General features: G+C 43.0%; 1 protein-coding gene across 1 annotated transcript in view; it reads left to right on the top strand.

Annotated features, from left to right (window-relative positions):
• Nucleotides 1-22,500, top strand: part of LOC147024580 (uncharacterized) — a 239,846-nt gene that overhangs the window by 167,819 nt on the left and 49,527 nt on the right. Inside the window, exons 2-3 of the mRNA XM_085884625.1 lie at nt 7,966-8,539; nt 11,058-11,176. Of these exons, the coding sequence (XP_085740751.1) occupies nt 8,004-8,539; nt 11,058-11,176 (655 nt within the window). The 5' untranslated portion in view covers nt 7,966-8,003. The remainder of the gene's footprint in view (nt 1-7,965; nt 8,540-11,057; nt 11,177-22,500) is intronic.

Below are 22,500 nucleotides of genomic sequence, written 5' to 3'. Positions count from 1 at the left end.
AGAAAAAAAATCCAGTTTAACGCTGTAGATGCCAGTGTCTCATACACAACCTTATTTTACATGTTACATTCATTCTCCATGCCTGTTGTTTGTGTCCTTTATGACGTCCAGAAAAACAGTAAGTTTCCTGTTTGAAATTATTTTCAATTTTGTTTTACTGTCAGGGAGGCAAAGAGCGTAAAAATATTATCTCAATACTCTCCGCGCATGTGTGATCAGAACTAATTCAGAGCCAATGTACTGCTAAACTACACGTTTGTTTTCCGATTTGTGTTCAAAATATAGCATTCAATTTAAATCGAATTATTCCTCGATCATAAACTGATGTTCATAGATGGATGGACAGACAGACAGAAGTGAACCAATTGCTTAACCCCGCTTTTCGCTTCACGTGCATGGGGTAATGATCACAGACAAGCTTACAAAGGCAGAAATTGCTTTATTAAAGTGTGTGGCCATTGTTGACCTCACTATAAGCTCATACATTCATTTTCATTGATCAAATCAGATGACCCAGCCCTTGCTGTGGGATTTTGCACCGCTTTCCGACCAGGGCCACGTCCAGTTCATGAAGAGAGTGTGGGTGGACTTGGCAACCACAAATATACTCTCCCCCATAAATAAATAAATGAACACATGATTGCTGTTGATGTGATTTATTTATGTGGCCTCATGGATCACAGATGAGGTGCAATCCTCTGACAGAGATAAATGCCAAATAATATTCATTGGGAACTAGTCATGTAATGCTGCATTGTGGCGAATGTTTTCACATAGGGATCCAACGTGGAAGTAACAATATCAAAACCATGTATGTCCACCTCTGGCAGCGATCACTGCATTGCACCATCATCGCATTGACCATATGAGTACTCAAATCTGGGCCTGTTGAATGGCATTCCACGCCCGAATCAGCTCCTGTTCAAGTTCTTCGAGGGTCTGTGACTGGCTTGGCAAGGTTCAAACATGACAATCAGTGATATCCCAGAGGTGTTCAATTTAATTTAAACCTGGCAAGATGGCAAGCCAGAGTCTCATGACATTAACCATTGCATTGATGACGAAGTTCTTGTTCAATGGCCCTATGAGCAGGAGTATTATCGTGGATAGAGATTAAATTCTGGACCATGTTGTTGAAAGGTAAGCAATGCATGTTGCTGTAAGGTCTCATTGATGTATCGATCTGCCATCAGATTGCCATGGATATGGATCAAGTTGGTGCGAATGTTTCAGCAATACCACCCACATCGTGACACTTCCACATCCAAAATTTGTGGCTTCCTGGACACAGACTGGGGCATATGGCTCATTGCATCTTCTGTAGACCGGTGCAGAGCCATCATGCCTTTCAAAATATATACCTAGATTCGTCACTTAACATAACACTTGTCCATTCCCTCCATGTCCATCGGGCATGCCAATTTGACCACTGCAAGTGTGCTTCAATGTGCCACAGTGCAAGATTTGGACACTGAACAGGATGACGAGTAGAGATCCCTACATCAAGAAGGTCCCTCAAGACAGTGTTGATATTTATCCAGCGAGGTTTTTTGCAGAACCAATAGAGTGTGTTTGAACTACTCTGGGCAGTTTTAATCCAATTGTGTCGATGGTTTTTGCAAATGTGTTGGTCCGGAACGGGATTCGCTATCCTGGGACTTCACTTCTTGGTATATCTCTTGTTGATCCAATGATTGATGACCTCTTCTGAAGTCATGAACAATTCCTCTCCATATGTTAAAGGACCTTGCAATATGGCTAATAGATTACCCTACCTGAAGGTGTCCAATGATTTGATTTCTCTCTTTTTCTCACATATGTGGCATTGTGATGGATTGTTAAAGACTGTTATCAGCATGATTCCTGGATGACCCACACACGAGTGACTCAGAAAGACTGTTTTTAGTTTTTCTTAGAATGCCTTGCATCACTTCTAAAAGCTGAAGTGTACATGAGCTGCATATTCTGTAAGATATTTGCCTGAGGCAATTACATGATGTGGAAACTTGCAAGCATGTGTTCTGCATATCCCTCGTGCCAAAAAGGTACTTTGAAAGCATGCTGGAGCTATCCTTCAGCAATTACATGATCAATTCTACATGTTCGGCTTGTTATGGTGGAGTGTGTATGCCTCTTTAGGATGTCAAAAGCATATTCAATCTGATTTAGTCCAGAGATCGTGTGGGGAAATCCATGTGAGTGATGTGGTCCTGAAGTGCAGCATTGATATGTGCAAGATGGGGATGGGTGTTATCCTCCGTGAAGATTAAGTCGGAACCTTGCTGTTAAACCAGTTAAACCAGGCATAATGCTCCTGTATCTTACAGTGGTGGTTACACCCCTTGAATTATTACATCAGTTCTTAAACCAACTTGAATGCCAACCCATATCATCAGGCTGTCCTCACCAAAACCGCTGAGTAATGGCACAATTACCAAATCACTACCCACACCATCTCCAGACTGACTGACCCTTCCATCATTGAAGATTTGGTAAAATCCAGAGTGGTCAGTGAAAAGAACATTGTGCCAATGGTTAATCCTCCAGATGCGATATTGTGTTGTCCATTGCAGGTGCTGCTCTCGATGCCGCTGGTTTAGCGGAATGCAGAACAGCGTCTTCTGAATCTTATACTACTAGCACGGAACCTCTTCCAAACTGTCTGTGTTGAAATTAAGTGATTGATTGCTCCTTGTAGTTCATTGTGGAGAGATTGTGTTGTTGTACAACGAATTATTCTGGTAGGGATGAGAAGACAACAATCCGCACAAGAGGCTGTAACCATTGAGCTTCATGAACAATGTCTCTCCATGAACTGTCCAGTCTAATGGTAGTCGTACCTTGTCAGTGCCATCGAAATAACTTTGTGATCAACATTGTACTGGTAGCAATCACAGTCTGAGTCATCACCCCTTGAACCATCCTGATAATGTGAGCTAACTCATTTGCTGTTAAATGACACCTTCATTTCTAAACTGACATGGGTGACCAATATATCAAGTGAATTGACATGGGTCATGTGCAGACATCTACACTGATTATGTGGGAGATGTGATTTGCATGTGAATCTCCAGGATTGCTCAGTTCAGGTTGTGTTAAGTGTCACGCAACATGTTGTACATCCAATTTTGTTACTGTGAATTCTTCAAAAGTCATGGCTTGCGTGCACAGGACTAAGACTTCTGAACTATGAATCCATAATGAATTTACAGTTGAAAATATTCTGCCTAATTAAATTGAAAATGAAATACAAATACGAAATCGTTGAAATACAGATGAGATTGTCAAAAAATTTTTTTTTAACATCAAAGGAAACAATCGTTATATTATTCCCTGCATTTGTGCTCTCCCCCGGTTGCAAAATGCATCACCCAGGAGTGCTGCTGAGGAAGAGGGATGAAGACACTCAGCTGTGTGAGGTGTGCTCATGCCCACCCCATCGGGAGTGCTTGTGTCCGCCTCCTTGGAAGAGTCTGGGGGAGAGGCCAGAGAGAACCCAAAACAGAATTTAGGGGTTTTTTTGGAAACAAAAAGTCACTGTCTCTTTGGATCCTGGTGGGCTTTGGATCCTAGTGTCCTGAGTTCAAATCCCGCTCAGCTGTTGAATTGATACCAGGTGGGGTTAACTCGGCCTGTCATCCTTCCGAGGTCAGCAAAATTAGTGCCAGCATGCTGGTATACTGTGTCGGGGTGGCGACCCGTCCAGGATTGTGTCCAATAGCCAAGGAGATTGCTTAAGTAGCACTAATGCTCTGCACAAAGTATGGTCCCAATCTCCTCCTCTTCAATTCACAATTTTAACAGCCTGCTGCATGGTCAATTTATGCTTCGCAGCAGCATTTTGTTGACCAATTAAGACATGCCTTCTTCATTCCATCATTGATGTTAAGCATGTAAAATTATTGCGATACCCTTATACTGTACAGGATAGCGCATCTATCGAAAGCTCGTATTGCTTACTCATTCTTCATTTAATTGATTTATTTATCTGCTTTCGATCGGAAACCATGCCCTTTGAACATTATATATATATATATATATATATATATATATATATATATATATATATATATATATATATATTACTTTCCAACCACTGACTGACTGACCGACCCTCATATAATGTTTAGGACTTGATAGGTGGGATAGAAAGTTTAAATTTTGCATTCTGATATAACTCAAAGCCACAATTCCAGGAAAAATCACAAAACTGTCTGTTTCCATAATATAAAGTATCCACAAACAAAAGTGAACCCATGAAGCTTCATTCTTGCTCACGGATAGTCGTGTGACCAAAGACAATGGTGCATCATGTGTTCTTGCATGGCACAATCACTCACAGGTGTTTCAACTGACTGCCTCACTGACGAACACTAATATAATGTTCAGTACTTTCTCAGTGGGCTAGAAAGTTGGAATTTTGCAAATTGCTATTACTTGAACCGACGATTCCAGAAGAAGAAAAAAAACAACATCACAAAACTGTCCATAAATGTCAGACAGAAAAATATCCGTAAACGAATGTTGAACTGTGGAACATCTTTTCTGCTAATGGAGAGTCACATGGCCAAAGACAATGGCACATCACGTGATCTTGCTTATGGGTGTTTCTCGGTTTTATGGCGGTATGATTTGAGCAGTGTCTGTGGGTTTTTATCATTTACAGATGGTGAACAATGGTTGGAAGTAGGCAACATTTGTCGTTTACAGATGGTGCACAGTTGTACAAAGTAATAAATACTTATTGTTTGTAGACAGTGTAAAATGGTAGAAAGTCCGAAGTCGTAAACATTTTTGGTTTATGGATGGTGTACTGATGGGTTACAGTTTAAGATGGTGTACAAAGCTTGTGTCTATAGCACGCTACTGTACAGCATTCAAATTTGGACAACTTGAGTGACAGACACCTTACATTCCACCTTCATTGTCTTCGCCGAATAGTCGGGGTGGAGTGGTATGACGAAATTCCAAATGCCACTATCCTCGAAAAATGGAAAATATCACCACTATGCATGGTCAAGAGGAAACGATGCTTACTATGGGTTGATAATACTCATCGAATGAATGATGGATGCATCTCAAAGGACGTCTTGTATGGTGATCTCCAAAATGCACCAAGAACAGTTTGGTATTCAAAGCTCCACCATTAGGATATCCTGAAAAGAGACCTTGACGATTTCAATATCGAGAAAGGTAACTGGGAACAGGTTCCGTAGCACCGCAACTCCTTGGAGGTAGGTTCTTCACCAAGGAGTAAAAGAAATGCAAACATGAAATGAGAAAGAGGCCCAAAAGGAGAAATCTTGGTGTAACAAGGGGTCAGATTTATGTTTGTGATGCGTGTAACCATGAAATGTCTTCAAGGATTGGCTCGATCAGCCATTTAAAGAAATGTCGAAGCACAAAGTGCTGACGACATCATCGTCCATGGCAAGATGATCCTGCCAACAAATTGAAGGATTATTAGGTCCTACTGCAGAAGATTTTTTTTTTTTAGTGTTGTGCTGGATTTGAGATTTAATCTTGCATAACGCATAGCAGGATAGGTATCAGTGACGCTTATTCAAAATGGACTTCTATTAATGAGATGCTCACAGAACACCAATGTCAAAAATATTTATCATCTAATATTACATATCTTAAAGGCTTCCAAATATATTTTCTTACAAATAATATCTCCTTATGTAATGGACAAGGATGAAACATCGCAATTTTATTATTGTCCATTATATAAGATTTAATGTCAAATGGGATTATGGATTTGCTGTTCAAAGAGGTTCTCGACATTCATTATTGTGAGTACCGCATTCCGACAACTTCACAAAATCTGACTGGGTGGAGGTTTCTGACAAACTAGAGGGTGAGTCTGCAATGGCAAATGGTGCTTTGAATACAAAGAAAGTGAGAATAGCAAAAAATGATTTAGCCCTATTATCCCAACATAAAAATTTACCAGAATTTCCTTCAATTGTGCAGCTTGCCACACCCAGGAGTGTGCAGATTGAGTCCATAGATTGTGTTACTGAAAACCAGAATGTGGAACATTTGCCTGGATTTTGATGAAACGTTCTTCTTTTTCTTATAATTTTTTTGTCATATTGCAGCTTTTTACAATAAAATATTTTATTTTCCAACCAAATGACAAAGGGATAAAGAAACCATGTGGAGCCCTTTTATAATGCCTTTCAAGCCCTTCCTTCTCTTCACCCCTCTCAGTTTGCCATGGCAACCCATCCGCCATACAGTTACAAAGGCATCTCACTCCCTCTTTAAGCTGCCTTTTTAATTCGTGGTAATCCACTACATTATTTCTGCTTTTAAAATTTATGTCTGGCAATGTAAGATAGCCTCTAAAAATTCAGGCAAATGTCAGACCAACAGACATAGAACAGCTGTAAAGTTGCATTGCCTGATTGAGTGACATTTGGACACAACTGAGGTTATGGATTTGCTGTTGAAAGAGGTTCTGGACTTGTTCAGAGAGATTCTGGACGTAAAAGATCGAAACCTCGGTGGTAAATGAAGCAATGCTGATGATCCAGATGGTTATTAAATGAGTCTTTCAAATTACTAAGTCAACTAACTGGTTTTAAAGTACGCATATAATACACTGGGTACACGTAAGTGTGCCTGAGAGTATATGGTTGTTTAGATTTTTGTTTGTCTCAAAGTGTTTGTCTCAAAGTTTGTCTCTCTCTCTCTCTCTCTCTCTCTCTCTCTCTCTCTCTCTCTCTCTCTCTCTCTCTCTCTCTCTCTCTCTCTCTCTCTCTCTCTCTCCTTCCTTCTTCCCCCTCTCTCTTTCCACCTAGCTGATTGCATGACCTTTGGGTGCAACTAAGGTTGTGTACCTACCGTTCAGACAGATTTTGGGATTAAAGTGTCAAAACCTTGATGATGGATGGTTCCCAGCTGATGGGACCCATCCATCTCGGCAGTCATGAAGCTGAAGGAATTCTTCAGATCTCTCCCTCTCTCCCTCTCTCTCTGTTTGACTACTGCCCCCTAGGGGACGTTGATAATTTTTTTGGATATCTCTATTGTGTTTTGCTTTTGAAGCCATTGAGACAGAAACAGCACTGCTCAAGACTGGTGTAGATATTACACCTGTCTAAATACATGTTAGATTGTTAATATTCCCACTTCCATGTTTGGGTAGATGTTCATGATAATCCGCTGTGGATAATATAAAATCAATTGAATTAGCTCATTTAGTTCCACATTGCCATTTGTTTATTTTGTGTGATTGGGGATGTGCGCGATGTGCTTTTGAGATTTCCTTTTATTCATGCTTTCGTCATAGTCATTTTGCACCAGTCAATCATTCGATCAGGTATCTGTTCGTAAATGTTGAGGTCACTCAAGTAACCACGCAAACTGTTTCATTCATCCATCGAGCCAGTGAGGCATTCACAAATGTGGGAAACCTGTGAATCTACAGGAAGAAATGGGAGTAGACAGCCATATAATCACCCAATCACACAGTCACCATGCCGCAGGCCAGATTTTAGGTCACAGAGCACGTTCTTCAATATTGTGCTTCAAATCTATATCCATTTTCATTGTTACATTCAGCGTCTGGCTCTCAGAAAATATTGCTTCGATAGAAAAATGTTCCACATTCATTAGAGAGATTAAAACGAACGGAATCAGCAAATCCCCTGTCTGCGCTGTATGCAAGGCACGCTGGTTGGCATTGGGTGAATGGGGAGGGAGGGAGGGTGAGAGAGATCATTGGGCCTGATTGATGCGGAGAATCCTGCGTGCAGACCAGGGACTTGGTGAGGACAGCGATGGTTTGCTTGATGTTTTTTTAAATTGTGTTTGGCAGGTTGTCAATGTAAGACTAACCATCTTCTTTCTTTCTTCATTCCCCCCCCCTCACTCACCCTAACTTTCTCCTCTTCCACCCACTTCTCATCCTCATCAAACTGCCTATTTGCCATTGCATTATTTTATGGGCAACAGCACGTCGGGCCATGCTCCTAGCGGCCAGCTCATGAACCATGGCGGGCGTTTCTCGCCCACCCCTTCTACTTTTGCTGCTCATTCTGTCTGCACTGGGCCCACGGATCTCGTTCCTCTTGGCATACAGCGCCAGCACCAGGGCTACAGCACAATGTAGCTCAAATGGAGAGAACCCAAGTCCTGCACGGGGCAGCACGTTTGATCAATGCGACGGATATTACGACGTCGCGGGATTGTGGGATGGTCCGTTCACCTGCAACTCAAGCCAATACATATACTGCTGTGGCACGTGCAGTTCACGATACTGCTGCCAGTGTCGCTTACTTCGTCTCGACCAGGCCAACTGCCCGAGGACACGGCCCGAATGGGACAGCACATCAGCCACAATCCACATCGGTGTTGATAATAGCAACTTGGACGACGATGAGAAATATGACCTGGACCGCGACCGCAGCAATATGGTGGTATATGTGGTTGCAGGTCTCATTGTCGGGTTGCTCCTAGCAGGCGTGCTTGGCAGGATGTGGCTGAAGCGTGCACGAAGAGCTGGTCTCCGTGCCCTGCACATGCCCAGGTATAAACTGTGCTGTTGTTTGTCTTTGTAAGTCTATTTCCATGCTATTTGTAACTTTAACAGTGGATTTCATCTTACAATCCACTGAGCAACACTTTTGCTGTCATTGGAGGTAATTATTCTGATGATTATGATGATGATGAAGGTGATAATTGTAATTGACAATCACAGAGGTGCTCTGGCTATTTCAAATGGTCTCTGAACAAATAATGTTATATTTCATAGTACGTACAGTCTAGTCGAGGACAAAACAATCAATCACTTTGTACGCCGATCAGTTGAATGAAGTTGCAAATGAATTGTCCAAAACCATACATTTAGACATATGGGATGTGACAAATAGTCCATAGACAATATCCTCACAATTTTAATTTCTGTTTCATATAAAACAAAGAAATTTTACAATCGGACCAGTTCACAAGAGAATATCTTCTCAAAGATGAATTTTTTTCATTCTCACCTGAGGGTACGGCCATATGCACTAATCATTCAAGTCCAGGCAAAAACTATAGCATCGGAAACAATATTATTACCCTTGCCGAAGGAGAGGGTGTTGCGTCTGGATCCATTTGTTCGTCTGTCTGTCTGTTTGTTTGTTTGTCTGTGCAGAACTTTCGTGTTTATCTTTGCAACCGCTTCTTGGATTGAGACGAAATTTTCACCATCGGTGCGACGACTCATGTAGAATGTTGGAATGATAATTATGACATCTTAGATCATGTGGTGTGGCGTCCATCTTGGAAAAATGGAAAAACTTTGGACCTCTGTATCTCTGAAACCGCAACAAGGTAAAAAAAAATGACACTTGGCACATGGCAAGTACTCCTCATGGGGAATAAGTGTGATTTTCATGACATCATAGATTCTTCGTTATGACGTCATAATTGCAAATGTAGAATGCTACATCTGGTCAGTATGAAATTTTTGAGCGTCATCTCAGGATAAAGTGGTCCACGGAAAAATTGTTGGTGATGTCCTCGGTCATCTGATTCGGCAGCCATATTGTTTTTTTTGTTTTTTTTAAACCTTCAAAAATCTTCTTTGAAGTGGCTGAACAGATCGAGACGAAACTTTAAACGTGTGACCGCCTATCCATGAAGAACAAAACATTCTCACATATAACATTAAAGGTCACATGGTTGGGCAGCCATATTGGATTAACCCAAAAACCTATAAAAAATTTTCTTCTACAGAACAACTGAACAAATCGAGGGAAAACTTCAGAAAATTTTTCCCCAAGCCATGGGTGTACAAGTTTATCAAGGAATAATTGATAGGTCGCATGGTTTGGCTGCCATATTGGATTGAAGAAAAATATTAAATAATATTTTCTCTGGAACCGCCTAATCAATCGAAGTGAAACTTCTAAAGTATGATCGAGTAGTGATGGGAAATACATGTTTTAAATTTCAACTTCATCAGATACATGATCTGACAGCCAGAAGAATTTAATTTTTTTGATCTGGGTTCTTTCTCTTTTTTTTGTGTGAATAAGGCTCACTTGGCTGTGCCTGGATGAGATTGATGGTAGAGAAGTAGCAGCTGAAATGAGAATCCTGCCCAGGTTCCTCCTGATGACTCCGTCGTTGCGTTTTGCTTGTTCGAGTTCCTTCTGATGACTCCAATGCAGGACTGTACCTATTTAGTCTTCCATTTGATTTTAATTGAATTTATTTTAATCCCATTCTAAATTCCATTGAATAATAATTTTAAAAAACGTCATGGGTCAGGGTCAGGTGTCCAATCAAAGCAGGGTTGCATCAAAGTGGGACATCTTGGTACCCCGTTATCACTGCCAGCAGTTATGTGGCATTTCTAATTATGTCTCTTATTATTAACGTAACGTACCAATACACAAATGTCACACAAAATACACCACACAAAACAAGTCCTGGTGAGGGTCTGCAATCTCTGATTGCTCTTTTTCTTATTTGGATATGTTTTGGTGATGATGTACTTGAAGGTGGTCACACACAGTCTAACGTTGAAACAATGTGTAGTATGAAATATATTCCAGTTTCACATGAGATAAAATGGCCGAATGTACACAGTTGTATATCTTAGAAAAGGCAGACATGTTCTATTTCACTACAACAAATATCTGTGCTTTTGCACAATGGTTAAAGACCATTGGTCAATGAATGAAGGTACATCGGGTTGAGCTCAACTGCATGAAAGTTCTTGGGTGGAGAGGATTTTATAGAAGTCTGCCAGTGTATGCAAACTGTTTTGTATAGAACAAATGTTGTACATAACACCACAAGATATGCACTGCACAACATGTTGGCCAATGTCTGCCCATAATCTACAATGTCTTAGAAAAGGATGTTGATGTTTTATTGATCAATTATACTTAAATTTCCTGCAAGGTCCTTCACTTTCCTTCTCACTAATTTCAATGAGGCATAACCATTGGACATGGGCTGTAGGAAATGAAAAATGATTGTCTCTCCTTCACTCTCGTTTGTGTGGAAATAAGCCATTTTTAGAACATCTTAGGGTCTCTGCTCTTGAACAGGTCTCTCTCCGAGATACTGCGGCCACGACCGGCGAGCTCGAGGGACGAGGAGGTGAAAAGGCAGGCAATGCATCTAACCCAAGCTCGTGACATGCCACGGGCTCTGAAGAACCACTCTGGTAGGTGCTACTTGTCATTGCATCTCATAATTTTCATTCTTCTGATGTATATCATCCATAAATAGTCTTTGACTGGTGGAGGGTGGTCTTAAGGTAGCTTTCTTAATTTTAGTCATTATTGGCTTCAAGTTTAGATATTGTTTGCACAATATATATATATATATATATATATATATATATATATATATATATATATTTATATATACTCAAATGTTTTCAGTTGGAGGATGCTCTCATTTTGGATCTTTGTAAACTCTGTGTCACCGTCTTCATTGCTTAAACATTGAAGAGACAATTAATTTGGCTCATTATTATTGCTGTGCTTCAAAACGACTTTTTGCTGGATTTGAAGGGAAAAAGTGCTTCGTGGTGGACACACAATAGCTTGTAGGCCTATGCAAGCCCCGATAATGATGAAGTTGTCCTTTTTTTGTCAAGTCTCATGGAAGAGCCAGAACACAGAGCACATAAAGATGCAAAATAACAAAAGGAACAGCAGAAAGAGGATGGGGAAATGCCAACAGCAGGGCCATGGGAGAAAAGAGATGGAGACCGACAACAAGGGATGCGGGTAATGATGAAGGGTTGATGAGAACGCAGGGGGTGGACAAGATGGATATAGAAGAAAAATTTGGGATGGGGGCAGGGTTAACAGGTATATTAAATGTCGTGGTTTTGGATGAGGGATGATCTGAGAAGGTGGTGAACAGCTGTCTTGAATACCTGGGGGGGAGAAAGAGATTGAAGAGAATGTGGAAGTTGGTTCCACAGGAAAGAAAAAAAGAGGAACAAGTGAGTGATGATGAGCAGTGATCCTTGATTTTGGGATTTTCATGAGAAGGGGTGACCGTGTGCACCCTACTGGTACCTGGGAATGGGTGTGTGTGGAGGTTGGGGGGGGGGGGAGGACATAGCATGGAAAGAGCAGAGGGTGCCAGGTCAGAAAGGAGGTGAAAGATGACAGAGAAACCAATGACCTGTTGGTAATGGCCAAGTGATAGGCGTATTGACTCAGCTTCATCGTGGGGGATTCCAATGATCTTGAAGGCCTTGGTCTCCACGTCATCAAGGTGGGAGGCAGGGGCACCATCCCAGTGGGGAGAGCAGCATTCCATCAAGCTGTGGATGAAGGCCTTGTTGGTGGATATAAGTTCAGGTGTGTAAAGAAAGGACTTTGCACGACAGAGGATGCACAGTTGGTGAATGGAGGAGGAGGACAACTTTCAAATGTAGCTTGCCCAAAACAGATCATGGCTGAAAGTGAGGCCCAAGAGTTTGAGTGACTGAACCTCTTCTCGAGGGTTGTTGAGAAAGTAGATGGGAGGATTTGCCATGCAGTCCCTTTCGGAGAGAGAGAGAGAGAGAGAGAGAGAGAGAGAGAGAGAGAGAGAGAGAGAGAGAGAGAGAGAGAGAGAGAGAGAGAGAGAGAGAGAGAGAGAGAGAGAGAGAGAGAGAGAGAGAGAGAGAGAGAGAGAGAGAGAGAGAGAGAGAGAGAGAGAGAGAGAGAGAGAGAGAGAGAGAGAGAGAGAGAGAGAGAGAGAGAGAGAGAGAGAGAGAGAGAGAGAGAGAGAGAGAGAGAGAGAGAGAGAGAGAGAGAGAGAGAGAGAGAGAGAGAGAGAGAGAGAGAGAGAGAGAGAGAGAGAGATTGAAATTGTGTGGGATTTCTCAGGATTAAAAGACACATTCCAAGTATTTTACCAGTTTGTAATATTGTCGAGGTCTGAAGAGAGGGAAGAGTCTGCTGCCTGTCGGTCTGAAGAATGAGGAATGACACGGCAGAGGGTAGAGTCATCAGCAAAGAGATAGAGGATTTTCTAAAGAGTCAAAGAGATAAAGATTAGGAATAAGATGGGGCCCAAAACACTGCCTTGGGGTACTCCAGCCTTGACAGCGAGAAGAGATGCAAGGATTCCATTGAGAGCCACATGTTGGCTACGAGAGTGGAGTTAGCTGTGGATTCCACAGGCATACAGTTTGGAGAGCAAGGCAGGATGCCGAATTGTATCAAAAGCTTGAGATATACACAGAGAGACGGCCCTCATCTCATGTCTGACATTGAGGGCCTTCATTATTTTGGGGAGAGTAGAAGCTGCATGTCCACGATAGAGTGAGCAGGTCTGAAAAAACGAATTGATGGTCTGAGTTGAGGTCATTGGAGAAAAGGAATGATTCTATGTCAAGTGAAATGATGGATTGCATGACCTTGCTGATGATTGGAAATAATTAACCAATTGGTTTGTCAGAAAAAGGGGAACACAAACGCTCAGACCACCTCAATGCTAATCTATCCCTTGATACCCTGCGAAATAGATATGATGTCTCTTTTTCCAATTTCCCAATTATAAAGTCGGTAAATTTGTGATTGAAAGTCGAAATCTTCTTCAGATAAGCAGTTATGTCACACACTCAAGTAGACCATCAGATCTGTATTGGATACGGGTTAAGTTGCAGTACGATTTAACTCGTACGGCGAATAATTTCCGATTTTCCACAAATATGCCGAGTCGTTGTGTCCTTGGTGTTTGCATCGTAATACAAACCGAAATGGTTTCCAGCTACACCAATGACCGAAACACTGCAAGTTTGCCAGAAATTGGATGAGGTTTTCCTCTTAATAACCGAGTGTGGATCTGGCCTTCAAAATGTTTGCTTTTGTGCTCCAAACAAGTTACAGAACACGTTATGAACCAACAGAGATGGCTGGAACTTGTGGTTATCCGCCACGGTTGAGAGAGGATGCCATTCCCTTTATTAAGCAGAAGAAACAGCCATCATTCGAAACTGTAACACTATCTCTACTGAGCTACCACAACATGTACACGGAATTTGAGTGGTGAATCAAACACCTGTTGCCATTGTCCGGCGGCAGTTACCAATTATCTATTATCAACACAACTTTCTACAAATAAAATGAACCACCGTCTATTGAGAGTGGAGACAAAGTATGGATGTATCATCATCTGCTCCTCCAAGAGGATTTCACCGAGGACGCTAAAGCTTTCAGGGTCCCCCCTTAACCCCAACCATCCCCTCACAATTCTCCATCAATCATCACCCCCCACAATAGCCATCACCATCCCACATCCCCCTCAACCCTCTTCTTCCCTCCACAATCCCCCATCCACTGGGGAGGGACATCGACATCTCACAGACATGACGGTGGGACACGGCACGGACACAAATGGCATCTGGGAAAAGTATGAAAAGGGATGATCCCGTAACATACAAGACACCTGGTTAGCCTGTTATGGCGAGACAAAGCATTCATCGCCCATTTTGTCCGCAGTGTCTGAGTCTGCCTGGGTATCTTGCTACACATGCTGCCACATGACAATGGGCGTTTCTGCTCGAGTAATACAGTATATAAACAGATTTATCAATCAATACAAAATCCCTCCCCGACACACCCTCAAATGAATGGAAAAATCAAACCTTACCAATGTGTCGTAACCATGCAACCAACGTTTTCATCTTCACGCACAATTCCTCCTTCCTCGACTAATTTTGTCCCCAATAATTTATTCAAAAACCCACTGATCAGTTTCAACATACGGAGAACCTTCAGAGTTGCTGATGACGGTGGAATCAGTATCAGAATCCGAGCTCGCTCGACAAACACTGTTTCTCCATGTAAAGCCGCCGTTCGGATCAATATGGTTTCAGGGTGTGTCGTCGCTGTCAAAATCGAAACTCGACACTCCAGGACTTTTTTCAGCACTTTGTGATTGGAGAAAAATTCCAAAAAATTTTTCCCCTTCAAATTAGACCTTGATTAATGATTCTCAAAGGTTTTCGGAAGAAAAAATTGCTTTTGGGTTCCCCTTTAAGGGGATCTGTTTTGCACCTTTTTTTATGTAGTGCGGTGATGTTGGCTGATTTCCAACCAGATGGAAGATGACCTGTGATGAATGATAAGGTGAAAGTGCAGAGGGTGGATGTGCAAAAGCTGCAGAGCAGGTTTTTGGACGTGCGAGCTGATGCCATCCGGTCCAGTTGCAGAATTAGAGTCGAGGGTTTGCCAGAACCTTCTCCACCTTTTCAGGTGCAAAAGACATGGAGTCCAGGATCAGTTTGGTACGACAGGGAAGGATGGGTACTGAGAGTGAGGGGTTGGGGACGCAAGATTTGGAAGCAAACACAGAATTGAGGCATTCGACCTTCTCATGAGCCAAGTAGGCTGTGGTGCTATTTGAAGAGAGCGAAGGGATGGAAGGGGAGCATACATCAGAGGCAGACTTGATGAGGTGCCACCATGTTTTAGAGGAGGCAGACAAGTTTGAAAGTTCAATCTTGAGGTTGGACAGATGTTGTCTTCTGGCTTTCCTGGGAGTCGACACACTTGTTGTGGGCTTTGTGGAAAGATCTGAGGTTACCTTCAGTCGGATTTGCCTTCCAGGAGGAGAATACAAGTTGTTTCAAGACAACAGGATTCAGTGTACCAAGTGCGAGAGGATGGGTCTAATATAATTGAAGATGAAATGGGATGAATCTATGCATAAAAGAAAGCAGGTTTAAGTGGAAGAATTCCCACACTGAGTTAATATCAGGGGCAGTCGGTCGACATGGGAGACCAGTCCTGAAATGCAATGGCTATTTGCAGTCCCTGACAGTTTGGCTGAGTTAACTGCCAGACTTTCCAGCAATGAGGATGTTCTCTGGGAAAGGCCAGAGAGATGTTGACATTCACAAGCACATGATCATATGAACCAATTGGGGGCAGAGGAAGAGTAAGATACATTGGTGCTGAAGTTGGGTGGGAAAGTTCACTGATTGAATCAAACCCATGGAGCCACAAAAAGTCCTTTGGAAAAATACCATGGCTGGTGAGAGAGGTACCAACACCCAGCCAATTAGCATGGTGACAATTGAAGTCTCCCCATATGAGGAAGAGAGAGTTGGAATGGGTGGTTAAAAGTTGGTCCATGTCGTCAGAGATAGATGTAGATGGAGTCGTCACTGTTTGGAGGACGGTACAACACACAAACAAAAATGAGGGAGGAGGGACAACCAGAGGTAGTTCTGGGGTTTGGGAGGTGTAAGAACAGCATACGCAGAGTGAGAAATGGAGTTCTTGATGTACAAGCATTGATGGAGTGAGCTGAGGAGGAACACAGAAAGGAGGGACATGAAGTTTTGAGGGTGGCCTGAAACGGGAAGTGCAAAGAGGGGAAAATTAAGTGGAGAGATACTGATTCGAAATTCCCAAATTAGACAAACGGAGCTCAAGATCATGGGATGGAAGGTAAAATTATTGTTGAAGGCATTGAGAAAGGAGGTACTGTACATGTGGGTGGAGCAAGCACTAATATGACAGACAGTTTTCTGCCATCACTTAAATCCTCATGATTATTTTATCCACGGGCATTTGAATCGTCAAGTTTTTGCACAAAGACCACGAGCAATCACGTGGAGCTAAGGGTGACTGTTGTGCAAATTGTGCAACTAAATCGATGCTTGATAGATTTATGTATCAGAGTAGGGAATACTTCCATATGTTGGTTGGAGCAAGAGCAAAGACAAATTGGTGGTGGTGCTGAACATCTTGTTCCTGCCAAATAAGTCTCCAATGAATATATGTTCATTTTTGATGAATACATTGTAACCTTATACCTATGAAAACTTTTTCAGTGTAAATTGATGGAACACCCTGTGCATTATATGTAATTTTTTTTTTTTTTTTTTTTACATGACTGAGGGTATGAACTGACCAATTCCTCCACCTTCCTCCTCTTATGTACGTCACACGCTATCATGCTCAGTCAACAGTAGGGCAGCGCGGCAATATTGTACACTATACACCTGCTGGTATGCCTGGTGTTTGCTTAATGGTTAGTGTGGTGGGCTTGGGATCCAAGGATCCTGAGTTCAAATCCCCCTTTTTCGGTTGAATGAATACCAGGTGGGGTTGACTCTGCCTGTCATCCTTCTGAGGTCGGCAAAATGAGTGCCAGCTTGCTGGTATCCTGTGTCGGAGGGGCGACCCGTCCAGGATTGTGTCCAATAGCCAAGGAGACTGCTCAGGCAGCACCAATGCTCTGCACAGAGTATGGTCCCAATGGATGGATGGATACCTGCTGGTACGACATAAAAAAAGATGATGAGAAAGCAATTCTTTTTGAGGAAGCAATGCAGAGTCTTTACGTAAAGGAATATTATGCCAATTGCCTCCACTTGATGGCATGTCATTTTGGGGGGCTGGGATGACATTGATCTACACAGAGGTTCTGTGCTTAAACTACCATGAAAAGCGAGCGTGATGTCATTACACCATCTACAATGAACATAACTACACGGAATGGATTTCGTGCGGAGACGTTCATGTGAAGCATTCTGAAGTGAACGTAACCACATTCGGAATGACATTATTTGAGTGTGGTTGATTGAAGGTGAGTTGGACTTACCGGCCCTGCTAAGCCAATGTATCATGGCTTGTCCTTGCTCCAGGAATGTGGGGGATATGCCAACTGGGTCTGAGCACTGCGCCAGCATACTAGGGGAGACAAGGTGCGTGACCCCTCGGTTGAGAGCCGCAAAACCATTCTCTCACCCTACATTGATGGAGCATAGAAACTGAAACCCAGGAAGCAGGAATTTGACTAAACCATGAAGTCTTCAACATATACAAGTCAACTGAGTTGCAGCAGACGGGAGAGCTGACAGCATCTGTTATGAAGGGCTGCATACTCCGTGATGCAATGTTCTGCCTTCGAATCACAAGGACAGCTATTCACAGTTGGATCCTCTTCTATCGGAAATGAAACTCGGGCTGGAGAGCTACGGACGAGTACATTCTGGCTGAGCTACCCGACAAATAGTTTGTTGCTTTAACCAAGAAGCGGTGGTTAAGTTTGCTGCGTTATATAGAAAAAGCAATGTACGCATTTATCAATGTATGATAAAGTAGTATTAGCTGTTCTTTACAAAAGAGCAGGTGAGTCGGACAGACACCCTGAACCATTTCCAAATTCCTGCCACCTTTTCGGTGAAATAGCACGTGCATGCCTGGCCAGCCGGTTCGTGAAAGACCGAGTCGAAACTTCCCCCTCGGCTGACCCCTCAAGAATGTGGGATTAATTGGAGCCAGAAAAGAAGTAGCATTTGGTTATAAAGCTACAGCGTAGAATGGCCTGAATTATTTAAAACATTTCATGCAAAAAATGCAAAGCGTCCCATATTTACCCCAAGTCTGTGGGTTTATGTTTTTTTTTTCTTTCAGTAATTCAACAGTGGCAATCTTTCAACCTTTATATAGCAATCTAGGCCTTGCCGTAAGTAGTTTTGTTTGTCTGCAACATTATGCAAATGACACAATCTACTTGATCAGTCGAGCCAGAATTCTGCCAATTAGTGCATTTTTCACTTTTTTCCCCCCAAAAAAATTTGGTCCATATATAGAGCCGAGCAGTCAGGCTGTTTTCTTTTTCCTGGTGATGCCACACAAATAGTAACTGGGGCTGTTTCGAGGCAGTTTGAAATGAATGTCAGATTTTAAATACTTGCAACGATTAAATCCTGGTAGACGAGTTAACCGATGAAAAATTATTCTGCACTTATTTTGTCGATGCCCTTCATCATCTTTTTTTTTGTATACTTTGGTCGAGGCTCATATGAGAGCTAACACACAACTCACAGCAAGGAGGCATGAGACAAGAGGGGCGGGAGTGGAAGGGACAAAACAGTAGGGAACAGACACATTAGGTGAACTGTGGAAGGGAGAGGGATGGGGATGGGACGGGGAACATGGCAAAGAGAAGATGGACATTTCAGGGACTTTCAGGAAGGAAAGCAGGAGAAATGAAGGAAGTGGGCTTGGGTGGATTATCGGGGGTAGAAAAGATCGAGGATTTGGATGGGGGATGATAAGAGGTGGTGGTGAACAGCTGTTTTGAAAGCCTGGAGGGAAGAATGGGAAAGAATAGAGTGAGGAAGTTTATTCCAAAGGCGGGAAAAAAGAGGAATGAAAGAGTGAAGATGAGCAGTGATTCGTGATTTTCGTAGTTTTACCAGAAGGGGGTTGTTGGCGGACCTTGAGCGCCCTGTGGAAATGTGGTTGGGACAAATCGCAGAGAGAGAGCAGGGGGGGCAAGGCTGGAGAGGAGTCGGTAGAAGACAGAAAGACCACCGACCAACCTGCGGTGATTGAGTGAGAGGCCCAAAGACTCAGCTTCATTGCGGGAGATGCCGATGATCTTAAATGCCCTGGTTTCGACAGCGTGAAGCCGAGAAAGGTGGGAGGCAGGAGCACCAGCCCAGAGGGGAGAGCAGTACTCCATCAGGCTACGGACAAAGGCTTTGTAAGTGGTCAGGAGCTCAAGAGGGCCGAGGAAGGACTTAGCACGACGGACGATTCCCAGTCGGCGACTGGCTTTTGAGGCGAGGTTGGAAATGTGACTTTCCCAGGAAAGGTCATGGCAGATAGTGAGACCTAGAAGCTTGAAAGAAAAGACTTCTTCCAGAGGATTGTTGAGAAAGTGGATGGGGGGTTTTGTAAACGGTCCTTTCGAAGAGACATAGTGAGAGTGTGAGATTTGTCTGGATTGAAAGACATGTTCCACGTGTTGGACCAGTTTGTGATTTTATCCAGATCTGTAGTGAGTGAAGAAGCTGCTGCTTGCCGGTCTGAGGGATGACAGATGGTACGGCAGAGGGTGGCGTCATCGGCAAAGAGAAATAGAGGATTTTCCAGAGAGTCCGAGAGATCATTGATGAAAACCAGAAGAAGAACAGGGCCCAGAACGCTACCTTGAGGAACTCCAGCCTGCACAGGAAGAGGGGATGAAAGAACTCCATTTAGGGCCACACGTTGACTGCGACAGGAGAGGAAGTCTGCGAGCCATGAGTGGAGATGGCCTTGAATACCATGGGAAGAGAGTTTGGTGAGTAGGGCAGGGTGCCAGACTGTGTCAAAAGCACGTGATATGTCCAGGGATACGGCTCGGATTTCCTGTCTGGCATTGAGGACCTCCATCCATTGATGGGAGAGCAGAAGCAGCATATCCAGGGTAGAGTGACCTGGTCTGAAACCAAATTGATGATTGGAAATCAAGCCATTGGAGAAGAGGAAGGATTTCATATCTGAGGCGATGATGGATTCCATCACCTTGCTGATGATTGGGAGAAGGCTGATTGGTCTGTAGTTATAGGGATCTGTTTTTGCACCTTTTTTATGCAGGGCAGTGATGTTAGCAGATTTCCAAGCAGATGGCAGATGACCTTGGGCAAATGAGAGGGTGAATAGAACAGAGAGAGGGTGATCAAGAGCAGAAGAGCAGGCTTTGAGGACACATGGGCTGATGCCGTCTGGACCGGTTGCAGAATCTGACTCGAGGTTTGAAAGCAAGCTCTCCACCTTGTCAGGAGAAAAGGACACAGAGTCCAGGGACAGTTGGGTGCGACTGGGTAAAGTGGGTAGAGATAGTGATGGGTTTAGGACACAAGATTTAGCTGCAAACACCGAGTTTAGACATTCAGCTTTATCACGTGTGGAATCAGCAGTGCGGCCATTTGAGGTAAGGGAGGGGATGGAGGGGGAACATACACCAGAAACAGATTTGATTAAACGCCACCAGGATTTTGAGGAGGGAGAGAGGTTTGAGAGTTCAGACTTGAGATGAGAAAGATGTTGTTTTCTGGCTCTCCTGAGGGTAGATACACACTTGTTCCGAGCTTTGTGGAAGGAACTGAGATTGCCCTCAGTTGGGTTTGCTTTCCATGAGGCAAAGGCAAGTTGTTTCAGGACAACTGCCTCGCCACAAGCTTCAGTAAACCAAGGGCGGGAGGAAGGGTAAGACAACTGAACACGAGAGGGGATAAATCTGTGCATGAGGGAGAGCAAGTTTCTTTGAAAGAATTCCCAGGATGAGTTGATGTTTGAGAAAGTAGCGATAGGAGACCAGTCTGTAAGTTTGATGGCTGCTCGGAGACCCTGCCAGTCGGCTTGAGTGAAATGCCAGGCTCGACGGCGGTGAGGTGGTTCTCTGATAACAGCCAGAGAGATGTCCACTTTAACAAGGACGTGGTCAGAAGAACCAATTGGAGCGAAGGAAGAGCAGCAGATATTGTCAGGGAAATTTGTCAAAATCAGATCCAGAAGAGATGGAGTACCATTGGTTGAGATCCGGGTCGGGAAGTTGACCGATTGAGTCAGTCCCAATGAGTCGCAGAAAGCTTTTGCTGAGGTGCCATGGCAGGTGAGAGAGGTACCCACACCTAGCCAACTGGCGTGATGACAATTGAAGTCACCACATAAGAGGAAGAGAGAGTTTGGATGAGAAGATAGAAGATGGGATAGAAGATCTTAAACATCTCTTGTCAGATCCCCTCACAATCATGAATCATCTCCTTTCTAATGTAAAAAAAAAAAAGTCCAATCTCATTCGGTGGCTCCTCAAAGCTTAGTCTCGCTCGGCCCGGGATCGATGTCGATGCTGTATGCTGAACCCCATCGATGGCAGATCGGTCCTTCTTCGCATGTGCTAACCAGAACAATGCACAATACCGTACTCCACATGAAGCCTCACTCAATTCGGATACAGAATGAACACCAGATCTTGATTTGTTTTATTATTTTATTATTATTATTATTATTATTATTATTATTATTGTTGTTTTATTCAATTTATTGTACAAGAGTGAGACTCAAGAAAGAGCAATGATTTATAATCAATCCCCCTACAAGCCCTCACCTTCGCCAATTCAGCTTTCTGCGTGGTTACTTATCAAAGGTTTTGTGGAATTCCAGATGAACTCGATCCACCAGGTCAGAAATAGCCTTATAGAACTCAAATCGATTGGTTTAACATCACCTCCCTTGACTAAATCCATGCTGAGTAAGTACCTTGAATTAGTTTTAAATTATTCAAATGGTTCCCTATGAATCCTTCATCAATTTCTCCATCACTTCCCAAATTTGTTGTCTTTAGTTCTCCATTTCTTTTCTGGACTCTTTTTTTAAATAACGATGTTACATTTGCGACTCTCATATCTTCTGGTACCTGTCCTGCCTCCAACGACCTGTTAAAGACATCCATTAACATCTCACTGATCTGCTCTTGCACTTCCCTCATACCATTGGACGCATATTATCTGACCCTCGACTCCAAGAGCTTGATCATCTCTTCATTTCCACCATTCGACTTGAATCTCCTCAAGAAGCCCTTGCTCATCCCAAAGAAAGATACACTCAGCCATCAGAAGTTCCCCTGACTGTTCTTGAGTAAATGCAGAAGCAATTTTTTTTTCTTTAACAAGTCTGCCATCTCACCATCATCATCATCATACACCGATTCCCTTGTGTTACTCTTTAAGGGGCCCACACTTGTCTC

The sequence above is a fragment of the Eptatretus burgeri genome, chromosome 6, assembly GCF_056783735.1.
Source record: "Eptatretus burgeri isolate ZD-2024b chromosome 6, Ebu_testis_v1, whole genome shotgun sequence".
Taxonomy (NCBI): domain Eukaryota; kingdom Metazoa; phylum Chordata; class Myxini; order Myxiniformes; family Myxinidae; genus Eptatretus; species Eptatretus burgeri.
Note: the sequence above shows the minus strand (reverse complement) of the source record. Positions and strands in the feature narration are given on the sequence as shown.